This window comes from Callithrix jacchus, chromosome 14, assembly GCF_049354715.1.
Source record: "Callithrix jacchus isolate 240 chromosome 14, calJac240_pri, whole genome shotgun sequence".
NCBI lineage: Eukaryota > Metazoa > Chordata > Mammalia > Primates > Cebidae > Callithrix > Callithrix jacchus.
Window position 1 is genome coordinate 42,401,051 of NC_133515.1, and position 21,136 is coordinate 42,422,186.

The 21,136-nt window shown below is 43.4% G+C and overlaps 2 protein-coding genes across 16 annotated transcripts in view; one reads left to right on the forward strand and one right to left on the reverse strand.

The window, feature by feature from the left end:
- The first annotated feature begins 8,629 nt into the window (after nt 1–8,629).
- Nucleotides 8,630–21,136, forward strand: part of LOC118147286 (uncharacterized) — a 42,297-nt gene continuing 29,790 nt past the window's right edge. For 2 of the 12 annotated variants that reach the window (XR_013526500.1, XR_013526496.1), the window contains exons 1-3: nt 8,630–11,981; nt 14,427–16,403; nt 18,997–20,117. The gene's annotated coding sequence lies outside the window, so the exon portion shown is untranslated. Of the gene's footprint in view, nt 11,982–14,426; nt 16,404–18,996; nt 20,118–21,136 lie in introns of those variants that run through there. The other 10 variants (XR_013526501.1, XR_013526495.1, XR_013526502.1 and 7 more) reach the window with 8 other exon arrangements.
- Nucleotides 9,942–15,925, reverse strand: LOC100394609 (uncharacterized protein C2orf78-like). 4 transcript variants are annotated; one of them, XM_078349100.1, is made up of 3 exons: nt 15,761–15,925; nt 12,748–13,511; nt 10,049–11,948 (listed from the first exon to the last, which is right to left on the reverse strand). In XM_078349100.1, the coding sequence occupies exons 2-3, from the start codon at nt 12,857–12,859 to the stop codon at nt 10,069–10,071; spliced, it is 1,992 nt and encodes a 663-aa protein (XP_078205226.1). In that variant the 5' UTR covers nt 12,860–13,511; nt 15,761–15,925; the 3' UTR covers nt 10,049–10,068. The 4 variants fall into 4 exon arrangements, with proteins under 4 accessions (XP_054100807.2, XP_035128202.3, XP_078205226.1 ...); XM_054244832.2 differs by lacking the exon at nt 12,748–13,511 and having other exon boundaries at nt 9,942–11,948; XM_035272311.3 differs by having other exon boundaries at nt 9,942–13,511.

Genomic DNA, 21,136 nt, shown 5'->3' on the forward strand with positions numbered 1-21,136 from the left:
AATACACAGCATATTGCATATCAATTATCTCTCTAAGGCTGTTTAAGAAACACAAGACACTACATTTTTATATTGGAACAGCTAAAATTAAAAAAAAAACCTGACAACACCAAGTACTGGTGATGATGTGAGCAACTGGGGCTCTCATACATTATTCCAGAGGATGCATGTTTAAAAATCTGGCAGTCATAAGCTTTTGATTGTTCAGCCATGTGTATGACAGCTGGAAGTACCAGATTTCCCGCTGATTTGACATTGAAGTCCTACGAATACTTCTACCTTTTAAAAATATAGAAATGTCAGTTATATCCAATGTAACAATTGATTAAGAATTACAAGTTTCATTTTTGAAACCGGTATATGTAGTACAGACATTTTGCAAAAGTTTGCCAGTTCCTTATAAAATTAAATATACACTTACCCCACAACAGCATTCCCAGCACAAGGAAATAAAAAGAATTCACTCCAAAAACTGTATGCAAATGTTTACGGCAGCTTTGTTCAAAATTCAAATATTGGTAAATAACCCAAATATCCTTCACCTGGTAGATGGAAAACAAATTGTGGTATACCCACAGCATACTCAGCAACAAAAGGGAATGAACTGTTGGTCCACTCAGTGACAAGGAGGAATCTCAAAGCATTATGCTAAATGAAAGAAGCCACACTTGAAAGGCTACATGCTCTATTATTCCACTTATACAACATTCTAGAAAAGGCAAAACTACAGGGGCAGAAAATAGGTCAGCATTTGCCAAAGTCTGGGGTTGGTGGGAATGGATTGCTACAAAATGCCATGAGGGAATTTTAGGGGGTGGTTGAACTATTGTATCTTTTGATTGTGGTAGTGGCGGTGATGGTTATAAACTGTGCATTTATTGGCTGGGTGAGGTCGCTCATGCCTGAAATTCCCACTTTGGGAGGCTGAGGCGGGTGGATCACGAAGCATGGAATTCGAGACCAGCCTGGCCAATATGGGGAAACCCCGTCTCTACTAAAAATACAAAAATTACCCGGGCATGGTGGCGCATGCCTGTAGTCTCAGCTATTTGGGAGGCTGAGGCAAAAGAATTGCTTGAACCTGGGAGGCAGAGGTTGTAATGAGCCGAGATTGTGCTATTGCACTCCAGCCTGGGTGCCACAGCACTCCAGCCTGGGAAACAGAGTGAGATTTCATCTAAAAAAAAAAACTATGCATTTGTCAGACTCATAGACTGTATAATAAAAGGTGAATTTTACTATTTATTTAAGCCATCTCAGATAAAAATGATCCCTTATGGCTTGTAAGGGTTATGTATCATAAAATTCGTTCAAAGTATCTAATTTGACAAGGTATTAAATGAGAGCTTTCAAAGGGATATCATCTTTATTCTTCTTTGCAATATGTAGACTTGCATAAATATGCATAACTATAACCATGTGTTAAAATGAATCTAACCTTGGAAGTGTTATCTGAACAAATAGGTCAGGTAAGATACCCAGACTCCAAACACGACTCCCATGTTTTGTGAAAATAACCTCGAAAATGAAACTTGTAATTCTTGATCAATTGTTATGCTGGATGTAACTGACATTTCTATATTCCTAAAAGGTGTAAGTATTCATAGGACTTCAATGTCAAACCAGTGGGTGATCTGGTACTTCCAGCTGTCGTACACATGGCTGAACAATTAAAAGCTTATGACTGCCAGATTTTTAAACAAATATTTGGGTGTCTTAGCCTAGGTCCTCTAGAAAGCAGAGCCCAAGGCAAGGATTAAAGCACTGGTATTTTGTATGGATATGTAAGAACAGAGAGGTGTGGGTGAGGAAAAAGATAAGTGAAGCAAGGAACGATGCATAGCAATGTGATGTGATGCATTATCTCACCACAGCCTTCACAGTGAGCCTGGAGACACATGGGTTGTTTGGCAAGTGCGTCTACTTAGGCAACCACATTTTCCAAACAACCTGTACATCTCCTCTGAAAGACATGCAAGGCAAAACCATGGCTGAGAGGAGTCCACAGTGGGGAGACTGGAGGGGTGTTTGCCTACCAGCCTCCCTCCTGTCCTCTGCATTTCGCTGATCAAGGCCCTCCAGAGGGAGCAAGTCCTCCATACTTCTGGATCATCACCTCACCTGCCAGCAGAAGCTCGAGGGGTTGATGGGATTGGTGGAATCTGAGACAGTGCTCCAGAATTGGTGTTTCATAAAGGTTGAGATATAAATGAAACAAATGCTAAATAATGACACAAGGTACCTTGCTGAGAGAGGAATCATCCATCTGGAAGGGCAGGGTGTTCGTGATAATGTAGGATGGGAGAGAAGGCTTTACTGAGGAGATAGGCTTAAGAATGTGAATGATGGGCTCACAGAGACCACAGGAGAGAAATTACAGCCAAGAGAACAACCCAAAAGACAAAGGACACGGTGCCATAGTGCGTATAATACAGTGCACTCAGGAAATGGCTGGCATCCTGAGATACGGAGTGGAATACAGTACAGGGCTTTGTAAAGTCAGTTTGGAGTCAGATCACAGAAAGCCTTGACAAGAAGCTGAAAATGGGTTCTAAAGACTAGAAGCTCTTCAAGATTTCCAAGAGAAAAAAACACAAATCAGCTTGTTTTCAGAATGTAATTCTGGGGCAGTTTCTAGCATTACATTGGAAAGGAGGTTCAGACAGGATTCTAGAAAGTGCCTCCGTTCCGTAGTAGAAGTTTTTGTGGTGGACAAAAATTAAAACTACCACGATGGTAACCATCGGAATGGAGAAAAATAAAACTTAAATATGTGCAGCAAGAGGAAAGTAAACAAAAACCAAGCTGACTAACCACCTATTACAACTCCACTATGACAAGACTAGAGTGTCCATTATCAGCTTTTAGTGCCTCAGTGTTAAGTGTGGACAGATGAGTGGTAAACTTGGTCATCAGGTATTGCAAGAACACGCCCAAGAGCAGAGACAGAGGTATAAACACACAGGAGAAGGAGAAGAAAGAAAAAGAAAACAGTCGATTCAGGGAAATTTAAAAGTAATTGACATTAGGGAGATAAAGATAATGAATTCACTTTTTTAATAGCATTTTTTCTAGAAAAAAAAATGAGCTAGCTCTCGGAAATCAAAATCTTAGGGCAAATAAAAATATATAGCAGAAAATTTAGATAGCCAACAGAAAAGTAGAAAATAAAGCTGAGAAAATCCTCCTAATTTTTATAAAAAGGCAAAAGGTTAAAAATGGAAAACAAGAGAAAAAAATACTTAGAGGTACATTTCAGAAAATCCCACATTCAACTGATAAAACAACCCCCTCAAAGAAAATGTGATAAAATCAAAATATCCCAGAACTGAAGCACATAAGCTGCGAGATTGGAAAAAGCTCACTAAGTATTTAGCATTAAGAATTAAAAAGCACCCACTTTTACTGGCCAGGTGCGTGGCTCACGCCTGTGATCCCAGCACTTTGGGAGGCCAAGGCAGACTGATCACTATCACCTGAAGTCAGGAGATCGAGATCAGCCTGGCCAGCATGGTGAAGCCTTGTGTCTACTTTAAAAATACAAAAATTAGCCAGGCGTGATGGCATGGGACTGTCGTCCCAGCAACTCAGCAGGCTGAAGCAGGAGAATTGCTTGAACCCAGAAGGCAGAGATTGCAGTGAGCCAAGATTCCACCACTGCACTCTAGCCTGGGTGACAGCAAGAATCCATCTGAAATTTAAAAAAAGAATCTGTAAATGCCACTCTAACAGTGGCTATCATCCATTGTCCCAGCCATCAAAATGGAGACTCCCAAATAGTCAAAGGAAATCAACCTGCCAACCTGCCAGCCAAGAAAGCCATAGAAACATTGGACTTGGAGGCGTTCTTAGCCACACTAATACCTCATGTCGATCTGACCAAGTTCCAACCTTGCCAAAGGAGATTTAAAGTGAGCCAAGGAATGGGGATTTACATTCCCAGCCCTGGAAATGTAATCCAGAATACATCATATGGGTTTGCAGTGCCCTCCTTAAAGATATAGTGAGCCAGTTCCATCCAAGCATCTATTATGGAAGAGATGCAACCCTTCTATGCCTACATGAGTACTTGATTGGCTGAGACGTGCAACGGGTCATCCAAAATGTGATCCATCAATGCATGCTTCGTGCACTAAAACTGGACCTTGCCCCTTTTGGGGGTAAAACATCGAGGGGACTCTCCATGCAAGAATTGGCAAGTTAATTTCACCATAATGCCACGGGCACCTGGAGGCTACCAGGCATCTTTTTGTACAAAAACCATCTTTTCGTTTTTTTGTAGACACATTTACAGGATGGGTAGAGGTATACCCTATCCAAACAGAAAGGGCAGCCAAAGTGACCCACACCTTACTAAAGAGATAATTCCCCAGTATGAACTCCCTTTGATGAGTCAGAGTGACAATGCTGTGGTGTTCGTCTCTAAGGTAGTACAGGAAGTGTCTCAAGTCCTAGACACTGAATGGAAACCTCATGCAGCACAGCCACAGCCCACTGGAAAGACTAAAACACTGAATCAAACTATTTAAAGAACTACTAGACTAGGTGTGGTGGCTCATGCTTGTAATCCCAGCACTTTGGGAGGCCAAGGCGGGCAGATTATTTGAGGCCAGGAGTTTGAGGCCAGCCTGGCCAACATGGCAAAACCCCATCGCTACTGAAAATACCAGAAAAAGTAACTGGGCGTGGAGGCGTGTGCCTGTGGTCTCAGCTGCTTGGGAGGCTGAGGCATAAGAATCACTTGAACGTGGGAGGTGGAGATTGCAGTAAGCAGGGATCATGCTACTGCACTCCAGACTGGGTGACAGAACAAGACTCTTGTCTCAAAAAAAGAACAACTGCTGCTAAAATGTGCCAGAAAATTAATCTAACTTGGGACAAAGTACTACCTTCTCTCCTGCTGAGGATTTGGGTCATTCCCTGAAACAGGATCCAGTTGAGCCCTTTAGAAATTATATGTGAGAGACCTTTTCTTACCCACCGTGAGGCTAAGATCAGGCTATAAAATCTTAGAAAGGGAAGGAGCTATTAGACATTATTTAAAATTCATCTATTAGGTGGGAGCTGAACCATGGGTGCATTATACCTGGATAAAAATCACCCCTCCTCAGCCCAACCTATCAGGTTAATTAACAGACCTGAATGGATATGTGAACCAACTAAAAACCTGAAGCTGCTTTTTAAGAAAATATCCGGAGACAAGTAACGCCTTCTGTCATTTAATTATGTGATTCCTGCTAAGCACCACAATAATACATGGTTTGTAGTGTCTGCTGAAACCAATCTTTTCCTACAACGGGCACATTATGCAAATCACCTACAGAAGCTTATTGAGTTTGAGAGCTGTTACCTATCTCTAGCACTTCTGTATTACCTTGTTAAGTCTTGCCCTTACAAAGAAATGACTGGATACATTAACAAACTTTTATGAAAAACTATTCCAAAGAAAATCAGGTCATCAGGTCTCTGGTGTGCTAACATGAGGAAATGTAAGGCTATGGCCTGGCATTAATAGAACTCTTCACAACCCAGGTCACAGAAAATCTTTTACTATAAATCAGACTGTTCAACAAACTTCTGAATACACTACTCCTCTTATTAAAGAGTTTCCCTCTGTCCTTTCGCCAGGCTGGAGTGCATCTTAGCTCACTGCAACTTCCGCCTCCTGGGTTCAAGTGTTTCTCCTGCCTCAGCCTCCCGAGTTGCTGGGACTACAGGCATGCACCATCATACCCAGCTAATTTTTTGTATTTTTAATACAGATGGGCTTTCACCATGTTGACAAGGATGGTCTCCATCTCTTGCCCTTGTGATCAGCCTGCCTCGGCTTCCCAAAATCCTGGGATTACAGGCATGAGCCACCACATCTGGTCAATTTTGATACCTCTTTATGACTTAACAATTCAAAGGATGTATGGTTTTAATCAACTGTCTCCAAAATAATCTCTTGTTATGCAGGGAGTACAGTTCTTTTCATTCATACATAAGTTCAGTTGTTGCTTCCCTAACTGCAGAGGCAATGTCATTTAGTTGAGTATCTGGGATAGTGTTATAGTCTTAAGATTTGTTTTCTAAAGTGGATACTGTGGGTTATTTTTGTGAACAGCCTGATGTTTGGAATCTTTTTTCCTCAAAATAAGTCCTTATTAAACCAGGAATTTGGAGGGAACAAAAAAGCTTCAGAAATGAAGACTAAACTAAAAAGAACACAAAAATGAACAGGCTGGGCATGGTGGCTCACACCTGTAATCTTAGCACTTGGGGAGGCCGAGACAGGTGGATCAGTTGAGACCAGGAGTTCAAGACCAGCTTGGCCAACACGGTGAAACCCTGTCTCTACTAAAAATACAAAAATTAGACAGGCGTGCTGATGTGCACCTGTAATCCCAGCTACTCAGGAGGCTGAGGCACAAGAATCACTTGAACCCAGGAGGTGGAGTTTGCTGTGAGCTGAGGTTGCACCAGTGCAAATCCGGCCTGGGAAGCAGGAGACTCAAAGGAAAAAAAAAGAATGAATGAACATAATATAAAAAACCGTTTTAAAAAGAAGAAAGTTTTAAAAATAAAAAAGAAGTTAATAAAAAGGATTCTAGAGAAATGGCAAATATAAAAGATAGGCAAAAAAGTCAGGATGGTTCCGAAAAGAGTAATGGAAACACGGAGAGAAATGTGGTATACATAAAAGTGACATTTCAAACCAATGGGGTAAATTATTCAGTAAACTGTAATTCATATATGTTGGGGTAAAAATAAATAAATAAATTCTCTGGAAGAATTCTTAAAGTGGCAAAAGTAGATGCCTCTAAGGGAGGGGATAGGTGGTGACTGGGAAACTTGGGGAAAGGGGGAATTTCCATTCTCACCACTTTATGTCTTTCCAGTGTTCTGTCATGTGAATCTATTACCTTTGAAGTCTAAAATGCCTGAGTTCAAATCCCAGCTATTGCTAGCACTTGCTAGCTAGCCCTTAATCTTGGATAAATTCTTAGGACTCTCTGCCTCCTTATCTGTGAAATGGGTGAATAACTTAGCCAGGTGCTGCCTGGCACAGAATAAACTCTCAATAAATATAGATTGCTAGTGGAAACACCCAAATGTCTAGTAACGGATGAATGGATAAGCCAATGTGGTGTAGTCATACAATGAGAATACTATGCCACATGAAAAGCAATAAAGTTCAGACACACACTACAGCATAGATAAACCTTTAAAACGTAGTACTAAATGACTAAGCAAAGCAAGCAATAACCAGGGGAATGGGGCATGCTAGGGTTTGAATATGCTCTTTTGTTGCTGTAATTCTGTGTGTCTGTGCATTAATATTTGGATGCATGCAATGCCAGCCTGGAAATTGATCTTCACACTTACTGCAGTTCCAGAAACGCTCACAAACCTGTAAATGTAAGAGACATTCCATGTGTTTGTGGGCATATATGTGAAAAAGCAGTGTAGAAAATAGGCCAATATTAGAAAATGGTTAAATCCTTAATAACTGCAAGTGTGGTTATATAATGGATGCTCTCAATGTGCATAACTCAAACCTGGGTACCTGGTCAAAATAATGCTTGGTAAACATTAAAATTGAGAAAAGTGTAAAAAAGCAAAAATAGAAAATAAAATAAAACAGTACTGAATGAAAGAACCCAGATACCAAAAGTCACATATTGTATGATTCCATTTATATGAAACGTTCAGAAAAGGTAAATCCAGAGATTGGTGGTTGCCTGGGGCCAGACGGAAGAGGGAATGAGGAGTAGACTGCTAATGGGTAGAGGAATTTTTTTTTTTTATTTGCAGGGGATGATGAAAATGTAATGGCTCAGATAGTTGTAGTGATTGTACAACCTTGTGACATACTAAATGCCCCTGAACTGTACAATTTTCTGTGTGGTTTTTTTTTTTTAATTTTGAGACTGAGTTTTGCTCTTGTTACCCAGGCTGGAGTGCGGTGGCGCCATCTCGGCTCACCGCAACCTCGGCCAGGCGGGTTGAAGCCATTCTCCTGCCTCAGCCTCCGGAGTATCTGTACACGCATCCGCCACCACGCCCGGCTTTTTTTTTTTTTTTTTTTTTTTGAGACGGAGTTTCGCTCTTGTTACCCAGGCTGGAGTGCAATGGTGCGATCTCGACTCACTGCAACCTCCGCCTCCTGGGTTCAGGCAATTCTCCTGCCTCAGCCTCCTGAGTAGCTGGGATTACAGGCACGCGCCACCATGCCCAGCTAATTTTTTTGTATTTTTAGTAGAGACGGGGTTTCACCATGTTGACCAGGATGGTCTCAATCTCTTGACCTCCTGATCCACCCGCCTCGGCCTCCCAAAGTGCTGGGATTACAGGCGTGAACCACCGCGCCCAGCAAACAGTGAATTTTATATTAGGTGAATTATATATCACAAACTAATTTTTAAAAAACTAAAGTCCTGATTTTTCTCACGGTGACCGTCCACTGGCCTCATCTTCCCTTCCCCCACCCGTTCCTCTCCTGCCTTCTCCTACCGCCCCCAACCCTTTCTAGTTATCGCGGTGCCTAGAGGCGGGGTCCCGTCCCGCTAAGGAGCATCTCAGCACATTGAGCGCCTGCGTCTTGCAGCTTTTGGAGGGCGACCCAGGGCGCATGCGCGCCCACCACATCCGGTGAAAATGGAGGTTCCCAGCCGTTTTTTTCTCGTGTACTTCAGTTAATGGTGTTGGCCGAGAAGGTTGCATATGCTGGAATGGATGGAGGAGGAGGATCTGGCGGGCCTCTTAATATTTAAATACCTCCGGAAGCTTCAGTTCGTCTGCCTGTAACTTCTGGATGCCGTGGTCTGAAAGCCAGCTTGGCTGCCTGCAGGCCCTCGCAAACGCTGAGGACTTCGGAGACCCACAGGCCTTACCCCCTTGCATGCAGTGTGACCCGAGCCCATTGCTGAACCTCACTAGGAACGTGGCACAGTGTTACTGGTCTTGTGTGTGGTTGTGAAGGTGAACTGAAGTAGTGCATCTCACTGGCCCGTGCATAGGTGTTGAGTCAATGGTGATCTGTACTCCAGGGTCTTTTCTGGGTCAGATTCAAGCTGCTGCAGTTCACTTGGCTGGGTGCAGGTTATCAGCTGCACCTAGAACTGTGAGTCCTTGCCATTTCCCTGGTGGTAGATTCCCCTGTTTTGTACTGCAGTTATATATGTATAAGGTAACCCAAACCTGTTGGAGATGAATCCTGAATCTTATTTTCTAAAACACCTATCTGATAGGCCATGAGACATAAGGCCATCATCCATGGGAGATTTTCTACATTGCTGTGGTCCACCCAGCCTTATCTTCTGCCATCTTCAACTTCATCCAAATTTTATTCTTTTAGTCCTAACCTCAGATTCTGCATCTTACTTCTGCCATTTCCCCCATTTCTGATTCTTTGTATAAGCCCATGAAATCTCTCCCCTTTTGACCTTCTTAGTTCTGGACCACATGCCTTCCTCTCTCCTCAATTCTGCTGTACATTCTCTCATCCAAGTTTTAGTTCCTTGTTTTTGTTTTTTTGAGATGGAGTTGCACTCTGTTGTTCAGGCTGGGGTGCAGTGGTGTGATCTCAGCTCACTGCAAACTATGCCTCCAGGGTTCAAGCAATTCTCCTGCCTCAGCCTCCCCAGTAGCTGGGCCTACAGGAACCCGCCACCACACCCAGCTACTTTTTTGTATTTTTAGTAGAGATGGGTTTTACCATATTGGCCAGGCTGGTCTCCAACTCCTGACCTCAGGTGATCCACCCACCTTGGCCTCCCAAAGTGCTGGGATTGCAGGCATGAGCCACCGCTCCCAGCCCTAATTCCTTCCAAGGCAGCCTTTGATCCCCACCCCACCAAAGAAAACCCACAGTCAACAGCATCTCAAAACTCAAAAGCCTCTTTATTACTTATCTATTAATTGTTTTAGATTTCTTTATTAAGTTTTAAAAATATATTATCAGAATGAATAAATTAGTATCTATTTATTTGGAAAACCAGCTGGTATCCAAAGTAAAGCCAACAGTCTCAGCAGCTCTTAGATTCTGGAGCTGTAGTATTGAGAAATTGCCGTATCTTTTTCCTGTTAGGTGAAGAACTGTGGTTTTCCCAGACAGGTGTATTTGGCAGCATTCTCACGCTCTTGCTGAGTCTTCCTCTTCATGGCCTCACGTTCTGGCCTCTGCTCTTTTGTGATGGGCGTTGACACTACTGGCCCAGAAATGTCGGGTGTCTTCCACGGCCTGGGTTGTGAGCTGAAGTCTTGGATTAGAAATGGATTTTGAGGCTTGGGCAGTGACTGGAGATTGGTCACAGCAGTGGAAACAGGCTCCCGCTGGAGAGAAGAGCAAGATGATGTTTTGTAGGGTGCTGGCCTAGAAGCAGCAGAATGAGAGGCAATAGGAGGCTGTTTAGGATTGGCTGAACCGGGTTTGGTTGCATTGGTTGAAATTGGCTGAGCTGGTCTGGCAGGACCTGTCAAAGATGTGTTGGTAGGAGCCGGTTGTGACGGATCGACTGCAGTTGACTGAGCTGAGTTAGTAGAAACAGGTGGAGCAGAGCAAGCCACCACAGGCCTACGTGAGGCCGGAGGGTGCGGCCGCCAAGAAACAGGTTGAGCTTGAGGTTTGTCCGGGGTCAGAAAGGGCAACGGTACCAACTTGACCTTCCCAGGTGGTGGCAACTCATACAGGGATGGAGATGGACACTCTTTTTCAGCATTATCATCCAGTTTCTGGGCCTTGAGTTGAGTTTTCTCTGGGCCTTTCCTCTCATGTCGGGTATCCAGCCATGGTTGGAAAGCTGAGAATGGCTGGGAGTTCTCGGTGTTGGTTGAGCTTCCCGGAGTCCGGGAGGAAGAGAATCCAGTTTTCTTGTCAGTTTTTTTCCCCAGTGCATGGAAAACTTGCACAGACTCCAGCATGTGCATGCCTAGGGAGCTTCGTGGCTTTTTGAAGGTCTCTTGGCTAAGCTCAGGTTGATTTTTCTTCCGCTTCCTATTGGGAATGGCTTGCTTCTCTTCTACGTTGACTTTGGTCCCTGACTGCTTACTGACTTCAGATTTCTTGGCGCTGTTCTCTCTGCTCCTTTTGGTCTTCTCCTGCCCGTGCCTCTTAGTTGTGCTGCCTCTGCTGGATGTGGCTTTGTGACGTTTGTTGCTAGAACGCTTACCCTTGCTCACAGAAGCGCTGTAACTGGCGGTAGCCCTGCAAACATCCACTTCTCCCTCTAATAGGCTCTCTGGATTCTTTGGCTGGATTTTGGCCTTGGGAGCACCCTGGATAGGCTCGGCAGCTTTATGCTTGTTCTTCCTGACTTGATCAGAGTGGCCCTTAATGGAACTTGACTTTTTCTGCACCTGATTTACCTTGATGGTGCTGGGATCTTTGGCTTTCTTTGCAGAGGGACTTTTGGGTTGGTCAAGATCTTGTAAGGAACTGAAGATGGAGGGGAGGTGAGTATCCTCCACCAATGTAGTGACGTCTGCAGGGTCACTGCTAGACTCAGTCCCATTTTCAAGTATCCCTTGGCCCTGAAGACTCAGGCTGTTCTTTCCCAGATTGGCATTTTCAGAACCAGGCTGCTCCCCTAGGCCAAGAGGATCAATGCAGCATAGAAGCTGGTGAATATCAGGGATTTCTAGAGGAAGAAGTGGAGGATCTTGATTTTCTGTTGGGAACCAGTAGGCATCTAGAGGCTTTGAAATCTTGGTTTTAATCTCATCCAAATCCTTAGTCTTGGTTTTGTCCTGGCTTGGAGCTGGAGACACTGTCAAGAGACTGGTTGGACTCTGGACTTGAGCTATCGTTGAAATGTCCCCAAGCTCAGGTGATGGATTACTCTCAAGTATCTGGGTATTTCGGGTACTGCAGGACTTGGAGAATTCTGGAGTTTGTGCCAGACACAATGTCTGGCTTGCAGATTGCAATCCCAGGGAAGTATCCATCCCCAGGGAAGTTTCCATCACTACAAAGGAATCAAGGAGGAAGTCAATCCCTGGTAAGTGAGATGTCCCCCTACATACAAATACAGCAATTACATACCTTTCTAACATGGGCAAGAATTTCTGTTGGCTCTTGTTCAGGGTCATGGACAAGACTGTGCATTAGGGGATAGGCAGTGACTGTTCTCTTACTGCTTATCATTTTATGTGATTGTTTCTTGGCTTTCTTTGAATTTCATAGGGTTGTTGTAAGCCAAATAAAAAGTCAAAGTGATTTTTAAATAGGAGATGATTTATAAAGCCTCACATTCTCATATAGGGTAACCCTTTACACCATGGACTAGGGGAGAGAGTGGAGCCCTCCCTCTTGAAATACATAAGCAAGCACAGACTCTGAGCCTGTTTGTTTTGGGGAGAATCTCTGAGCAAAAGGTCTTAAATCCTACTGTAAGTTAAGGAAAATCAGAAGGTCACTGCCAAGATAAGACTTCTGAAGTGCCTTCCAAGGAGGCTGAAGTAATAGATTCAGGAAGGAAGTTACAGCGTCTGGTGCAGGAGAACGGATCAGCCAGTGCGCTAAAAAGTGTGGTATCTCTTTTGACTCTCTTAAATGTGGCATATATGACCATTACAGTGTTCCACTTTCCCACTTAGAAGGTGTTCTTAGGTAGACTCTGAAAATGGAGAGCAATGCCCAAGAATAGTGGTTGAAGTCCCAGGACTTAAATTCTACCTGCCCGTGGACTTACCACTCAGCTATAGATTTGACCCTCCCTTTCAGTGCTGTATTTATTGTTCTCCTTTCTTGCTGTTTGTACTCACCTTGAAAACTGGTTTCTGTGCTGGGTTGAGCAGACACAGAGTAATGCATCCCGGAAGTGGAGACTGGTGGTAGAACTTTTGTGGGCTGAACCTCCTGTAGCACCATCACCATTTCTGGTTGATGGGCAGAGGCCCTATTTCCTGGGTATGATGCAGAGCCATAGGATTGCAGCCCAGGGCCAAGTTCTCCAGATAGTTGAGGCCCCAGTGTGCCAGGATTATAGTAATAGACCTGCCTTCCTTTCTGGTAGGGAAGTGACAGGCTATGGCCCTGCTGATTAGTGATTTTAGATTATGTCCCCTGAACAAGACTGGTAGATAGTGTTGGATACAGAGGGACTATAATATTGGCATGTGAAGTTTTATTATGCCGGGCTGTCATAGACATGGAAGAGACAGCTGTGTTCTGGTTAGTGACAGTCACATTGAAGTCCCTGAGTGAGGGTGACTTCTTTGCTGTCTTTGCTGTAATGTCCCACTCAAAAATGCCTGGGTAAGAGGCAGCTGAAGTAGAGCTATGGCTCTGGCCACTAACCCCAGACAACATAGCTGTCCTAGAATGTTGGTAAAGGTAGACAGTGCCCGTGAGTGGCTGGAAAGAGGTGCCAGAGGCTGATGGCAGTAGCCATGCTGAGCTAACAGCTGGAGCAGAGGCTCTGGAGAAGCTGGAGATGTTTCCTGTTAGGGAAGCCTTATTGCTCACCACAGGAAGAGAGAGCTGCAGAGAATTTGCAGTTCCAAGTAAAGAGGTATTTTGAAATGTTCTGTAGGAAAGAAGAGAGATGAACAAACTGGTGAGATTGAGAAAATGTCACCTTATCTGAAGAACAGCATCATCTTAAGGTTGTTGCCATCAGGAAGCCTCTAATACCGATACTCACTGAGATACCAAAAGCCAAACACTTTACGATGGCCATGAGTGCTGAAGCAGTTTGGTCCTCTTCTGATGAACTGTCTTTGTGTCCAGTTTTGGCACAGATGTGCAGAAGACCCAAGAGGTCTGGGTTCGTATGTTATTTCCTAGGCTAGAAGCAACCTTCTCCCTTCCCTGTCTTTCCCTTGAATCTGGGTGAGTGCTGACTCCTATTTCCTAGAATTGGAGCATTTTAGAACTGGGACGTCCTTAGAGAAGTTCTAAGATGGGCTGAGAGAGGTCAGATTGACCTGTTTAGGATTTACCATTAGGTTAATATCATTACCATGACTTCTTTGACAGGACTCTTCTCTGAGCGTAGACCAGAAACCAGGAGAAATAGAACTTTTAATATGGCAATTGTGGCCTACGAGAATATAGTACAGCTATTACTTTTATAATCCTTACTGTCACATTTTGCTTCTACAGATCATGTGACATTGCCTAGTGTTTACCTTTAAGCCAGGCCATTGGTAAATCAGAACGGTCGTTCTTTGCCCTCTTCAAGCTTGGCTTTTTATCCTAAGTCAAAATACTACCTAATAGTTTCAGAGGAAATGGTTGTGTGTGTGTGTGTGTGTGTGTGTGTGTTTCTTTTTTGACAGAGTCTCATTCTGTCATGAAGGCTGGAGTGCAGTGACTTGACCTCAGCTAACTGCAACCTCTGCCTCCTGGGTTCCAGCAATTCTCATGCCTCAGCCTCCCGAGTAGCTGGGAGTATAGGTGCCCACGACTGCAACTGGATAATTTTTTATATTTTTAATAGAGACAGGGTTTCACCATGTTTGCCAGGCTGGCCTCGAACTCCTGCCGTCAAGTGATCTGCCTGCCTCGGCCTCCCAAAGTACTGTGATTACGAGGTGAGCCACCATGCTCGGCCTGGAAGCGTCATTTCTCAAACACATTTCTAAAATGTTTAAACTGTCAAGTGTCATCTATGTTCAAAAGGGCAACAGAAAAAAACAACTGAATGTGCCTTCTGATAAGCTGCTTTATCTAGGGATGCTCTATTCTATCCTGTTTCCTTCCTAGGTTATTGATCTAAGCCTTTGCTAAAACCAACTTCATTTTGCCCTATTCTGAATAGATTTCACTCTGTTGCCTTTGCGCTTTTCTTCCAAAATTTAAAATACACTTTTTTCTTTTGAAATCATTGTGTAATTCTCCAGAGCACTCCCAAGGGTAAGTGTAGGGGACCCGGTCTTTCTGCTTTCATTTTAAATCCCAAATTCCTTACCATAGAATATCTGCCTCCTTATAACCCAGTACTCTTCATTTTCTCTTTCCATTTTGTTCAGAAAGGAATCTCCAGAGCATGAATATTATGTTTGTTTGTTTGTTTATTTGATTGAGACAGGGTCTGGCCTCATCACACAGGCAGAAGTCCAGTGGTGGGGACATGGAGCAATGTTCACACCTGCAGTCTGAACCTCCTGGCCTCAAACAGTCAACTCATCTGCCCACCTCAGCCTTCTGAGTACCTGGCATGCCCCACACCTGGCCAATTTTTTTTAAATTTGTAGATATGGGGTCTTGCAATGTTGCCCAGACTGGTCTCGAACTCCTAGGGTCAAGTGATATTCCCATCTCAGCCTCCCAAAGCACTGAGATTACAGGTGTGAGCCACCGTGCCTGGCTGAATATGTAAAACATCACTAAATTTAAAATAGTGAAGTTGAAATATTAGTGGAGGGAGACTATTACACATGAACCGCCACAGAATATGTTGCTAGTTTTCTATGCCACTTAGGTTTTCTTTCTGTTTCTATTGAAACAAACACCCTCAAAAAGTGTCTGATTTCATTTTCTGTACGTGTGCCCTGTTAGACTCAGCATTAGAAAAGAAAGGGGCAAGAGTGAATAACCAATCTATTATCCTAATGTAACAGATGAGGGAATAGATTTTGTGAGAGAACAAAAGAGTCCTGTAAAGTCACACAGCTAGTAACTGTCAAAGCCAAAACTGAAATGAGGTCTCTAGATTTCTACTTGAATACGTTCCCTGTTATTCCAAGCTGTTTGGGACTATAGGGGTAAAGAAATCTAAAGTTGGGGGAAAGAAGTCAAATGAAAAACTGTCAAGAAAGGTTCTCTCTTTACCTGACATGGTCAGAGAAGAAGAAACATCAACTGTAGATTCAAGGGATGAAGAGACGATCCTAGTGGATGTCTGGGTGGCTGAAGCCAAGGAGTGAATGTGTCCAGTATGGAGGCCACCGGTCACACTGGTCACTGGCCACCTGCGATGATACAAATTTATAGGCTACCCCAAGATTCTACCAGCTGGCAATAGGCTTGGTGAGAGAATGATGTCACAGAGCAGGCAGTTTAAAGGTGTGCAATAGCCAATAGGGAGGCCAGATTCTCAGGAAGATGGGATTGGCTGGCAGAGGTGGTAGGAAAGCTGAAACAGTACCAAGTGGCTGAGTTCCAGGGAGGTGACATCCTGCAAGATCATCTCGGTGTTTCTTATACATGTTCACTTATATTATTGACTAGTATTTGTATTTTATATGTCATATTTCATAGTACATAATACTGTACATTGATAATTGTATAGTACGTACAAAGTACCCTGCAGAGAAAGGAAAGGGACATCTCAGCTGAGCAGTTACAGTTGTTCTAAAAGCATTTCAGTGAATCTGATTAAAGAATTTACTGCTGCTTTTAAGGGCCAGATGAAGAGATTAAAGAGCCTTCTTTTGTACCTTGACTGAAGAGCTAACTTCATTGACTGCCCCTGGTAGGAAATGATGTGGTCCAAAGCTCCTCTCTTTTAATTTCTTCTCCTTGAATCCTACATTCCTTGGGCTGGCCCAGGGTGGGCCAGGTTGGACTTGGATCTCTCTTCTGCTCTTCTTTTTTCTACTTGATTTTAGGCATTGTTTCTGGGCCAAGCCTTGATCTTGCATTTTTACAGTCGTGGGTATAACTTCCTGTCAACTTCCAGAACAGGGGTCTTCTTTTCCGTGTCGTGACGTTTGGAAAACAAACTCTGCTCATGAGAAGCAAACACCAGGGAGGTAGAAGACAGGGCTGACTGTAGACCTTCCCTCTTCTAGCCTTTGTTTACAATTCTGTTGCCCATAGTTTGCTACCTTTGGGCCACACAGACATCCTGCCATCCTTCTCTTTTATACGTGAGAGGCATTCAGGGTACTTTCTTTCTTCTGACGTGAGAGGATCCAGTGTGGCAGTTACTTATAGCCTCCTCTCCATTGCAAACAGCCACTGTGGAATCTTGGGGCTTTAGAATTCCCTGTCGGCCATGCTTGGGTGCAAGGGCCAGGCAAAATGAAGAGTTGATTTAGTGGAGAACAGGGAATAGGCCAGTTGAGTGATAGGAACAAAGAGATTTGTGTGGCTTTTTTGATTTCTGTGGGAAACAATGACACACCCTTATTTGGTATTAACAGAACAGATAATTCAGTACTTTGTATGTAGCTAGATAGTCCAGAAACTTCCATGACTTTTGTACACTGAAGAAAATAATCATATTTTCCATTTTGTTTTATGTCATATTGCCTCATTTATTTCATTCCTTAGTATGTCTATAGAATGTAGATTGCTTTTATTTTATTATTTTTATTTATTTATTTATTTTTGAGACAGCATTTTACGCTTGTGTCCCAGGCTGGAGTGCAGTGGCAGGATCTCGGCTCATTGAAACCTGCACCTCCTGGGTTCAAGCGATTCTCCTGCCTCAGCCTTCTGAGTAGCTGGGATTACAGGTGCCCGCCACCATGCCTGACTAAATTTTGTATTTTTAGTAGAGATAAGGTTTTGCCATGTTGGCTCCTGACCTCAGGTGATCTGCCCACCTCAGCCTCCCAAAGTGCTGGGATTATAGGCGTGAGCCACCATGCCCGACCTGTAGGTTGCTTTTAAATGCCCCGGTTTTTATACATGTTTTTTCCCTGTCATATTTTTAAGGAATACAACATTGCAAGACATAGTGCACATTTTTCTCATAATGGTTATTTCTTTTGAGACATCATGAACTATCTTGACCTGATAGGTTTTGTGGAGGAAATCAAAAGGGGTGTGTGGAAAAGGCGCTGTGGTGAGTTGTGCTGTGCGCTCAAGCAAAGAAAGAGATGTCTGCAGTCAGCTCAAGTTGACCTGGATTGCCTTGGTTTTTGTTTTCCTAGTTAGTGCTTTTCTCACTAACTTCTCTTATGACTGTGATAAATGAGTTAGGGCTGAGTTGCTGGTGATTTCTGGTTTGGGGTAGGAAATCTATGGATATAATATTTTTCCTTGGTGGTAGGGTATTAGAGATACCCGAATTGATCTTTTTTTTTTTTTTTTTTTTTTCTTGAGATGGAGTCTCCCTCTGTCGCCCAGGCTGGAGGTCACTGGTGTGATCCTGGCTCACTGCAACCTCTGCCTCCTGCGTCCAAGCCATTTTCCTGCCTCAGCCTCCCAAGTAGCCTGGACTACAGCTGTGAGCCACCACATCTGGCTAATTTTGGGGCTGAGTGTTTTATTTTTATTTGAGATGGGTTTTCACTGTGTTTGCCAGGCTGGTCTGAAACTCCTAACCTCGAGTGATGCACCCACCTCTGCCTCTCAAAGTGCTTTGATTACAGGCCGGGATCACTGGGCCTGGCCAAAATATTGTGTAATTTAATGTCAAATTTGAATGTGGACTGGGTGTGGTGGCTCATGCCTGTAATCCCAGAACTTTGGGAAGCCAAGGCAGGCAGTTCACTTGAGGTCAGGAGTTCAAGAGCAGCCTGGCCAACTTGGTGAAACCCCATCTCTACTAAAAATAGTAAAATTAGCCGAGTCTGATGGCCTGGGCCTGTAGTCCCAGCTACTCAAGAAACTGAGGCAAGAGAATCATCTGAACCCAGGAAGCAGAGGTTGCAGTGAGCTGAGATCGTGCTACTACACTCCAGCCTGGGTGACAAAGCAAGATCTCTGTCAACAATGACAACAACAGCAACAACAAATAACTGAATATTCCTAATTGCAAATTTGCTATTTGCGGCTAACATATCTTTTTCTTTCACCAGCTAGCAATTTATGTATGTTGACACATTTTTAATGATGTGGAAATTTTCAGAATTGTATATGTTTATGTATTGGAATATTATTGTCTCAAAAGTATTAATAAATCTAGTGGCCTAGCTCTATTAATATTCATTTATTTAATAACTCTGACCTTTCTGATCCTTGGTTCACCAAATTCTAAAATGATTGCAAAGATTACTAAAAATATATGTAAGATACATCCATAAAATAGAAAGAAGTAAAAGTTACTTTTAAAAATCTGCAATCCTAATTACTTAGAGTTTAATCTGGAATTTAGTATTCTATTCTGTTTTCAGAGCTACTATAGGGCATGCTGTTTCTTTGCTGTTCCACTTGTAGCAGAATTCAACGTTCTTCTAACAGGTACAGATCTTTGTGCTTGAGACTGTGTGGAAACCTTGGACTTGAGCTCCACTTTTGGTTATTTTTGGTATTTGCTAAAACCTAACTACATTCTTTCCACTTCTAGCATGATACCTGCTATGTGATAGAACCCAGTAAAAGTTTAGCTGTGATGGGAGTGGATGTTTGTGCATTATTTTTGGAGGATAATTAGGTAGTATCTTTCAGAATTTTAAGTTTGTATGTTTTCTATTCTAGACATTCTACTTCTAGGAATTTAGATATAGCTGTATATGTGTATAAGGATGTTCACATTGCAGCATTTTCTGTAACAAGATTTCAAAAGAACCTGAAAACAACAAAAGGTCCATTAACATTGAACTGGCTGAATACATTATGGTACTTTTAATTACGTTACTCGTAATCCAATAAATTCCCTATGACCACTAAAAAATAGAATGTAAGTATGTATAAATTGACTAGGAAAATCAGTGTTCGAGATACAGTGTAGAATATGTTTAGTCGCTCCTTTAGTATAAAAATAGAGGACATACATATGTGTGAAAGTAAATATTTATACACAATGTGCAAAATGTGAGTGTAAGCACTTGTAAATATCTAGAACACACCAGGACTGGGAGGGGTGCTCGGGGGAGGTACAGGGCAGGGACAGAGGGACTTCCCTGTGCCACACTGAATTCTGAAGGGTGCATACACGCCCTCATTCACCTGTGGTAACCGGCCTCTGGCTAAAGAGGGCGCTGTAACCACCAAAGTCTTCTGTACAAATCAAGCCTCTCAGTAAGTCTACGCAGTTACGCCATCAGGACTAACATGGCTAATAGTGTGATGCCCGAGCTCTGCGTGGGTGGCTTCCAAGTCTCTTTAGGTCTGGGGTCTTATCCTGGCACTGAGGGTGCCGGACTGGCGCTTTTGGCCAGCTTGGCATTGGGTGGGCGGCTTTTGGAACCCACAGGAGCCAATGGCACCATCCTCGCTGTGGTTGGGGTCAGGGACGCGACTTTCCTGGACGCTCCTGGTCCAAGAAGAAGAGCGGAAACCACATCCCCAAAAGGTAATATGTCTTGGGCCCTTGGCATGGCCTTTCCAGCTCATGGCTTCTGGGTATGGGCTTCATCTTTTGTGGTCTCTGCGTCTCACTTTTGCTGTCACAAGCTTGGCTTGTCCACCCCTTGCTTTGAGGCTTTGACCCTCTTCGCCACCTGCTGAAAGGGGCAATGTCTGTGATGTCCTGTCATTTCTCCTTATTCTTGTAAAAGCGAGGTTCTGGCCAGTGCTCTTCAGTGAAATACGGAAGAATTGCTTTAAGGCAGGACTGTTACTTTTGGGGACACTCCTTAATTCCCAAAATAGAACCTCCTCAATTCCTTGTTACTTGGCACGGATAGTATAATGATTTGGGTTAGGAACCCAGCTGTAGTAGTGCCCTGAGATCTTACATAGAAAGTTCGTTTGTATTGTTTTCAGAAATCACAAAGGGCATACGCTGTTAGGTCCTAACAGGCCTCATTTGAGAGATGTTCCTTTATACGTAGAAATGATTAATTTTGAGACTTTGCACGTATGTGCAGAGAACTGTTTTTACTCCTTGAGACCATCCTCCACCATCTCATACCTCAGTAAATCCTCTACATATTATGTCCTATCTTTTGACTGTCACCTTCTGTCAGCCCCCTAATACAGGTCTTGCCTGACCTGTTTCAATTGGGTTCTAATTACTGCATCTCCTGTTTGTTTTCTTATGGTCCATTGTGGTTTTTGTTTGTTTGTTTTTTGAGACAGAGTTTTGCTCTTGTCCCTCAGGCTGGATTGCAATGGCCTGATCTCTGCTCACCCCAAGCTCCACCTCCCCAGTTCAAGCAATTTTCCTGTCTCAGACTCCCAAGTTCATGGGATAATAGTTGTCCGCCACCACACCCAGCTAACTTTTTTGTATTTTTAGTGGAGATGGTGTTTCACCATGTGGGTCAGGCCTGTCTAGAACTCCTGACCTCGGCTGATCCACCCCTGTGGGCCTCCCAAAGTGCTGACATTACAGGTGTGAGTCACTGTACCTTGCCCAAACTGTTCTTA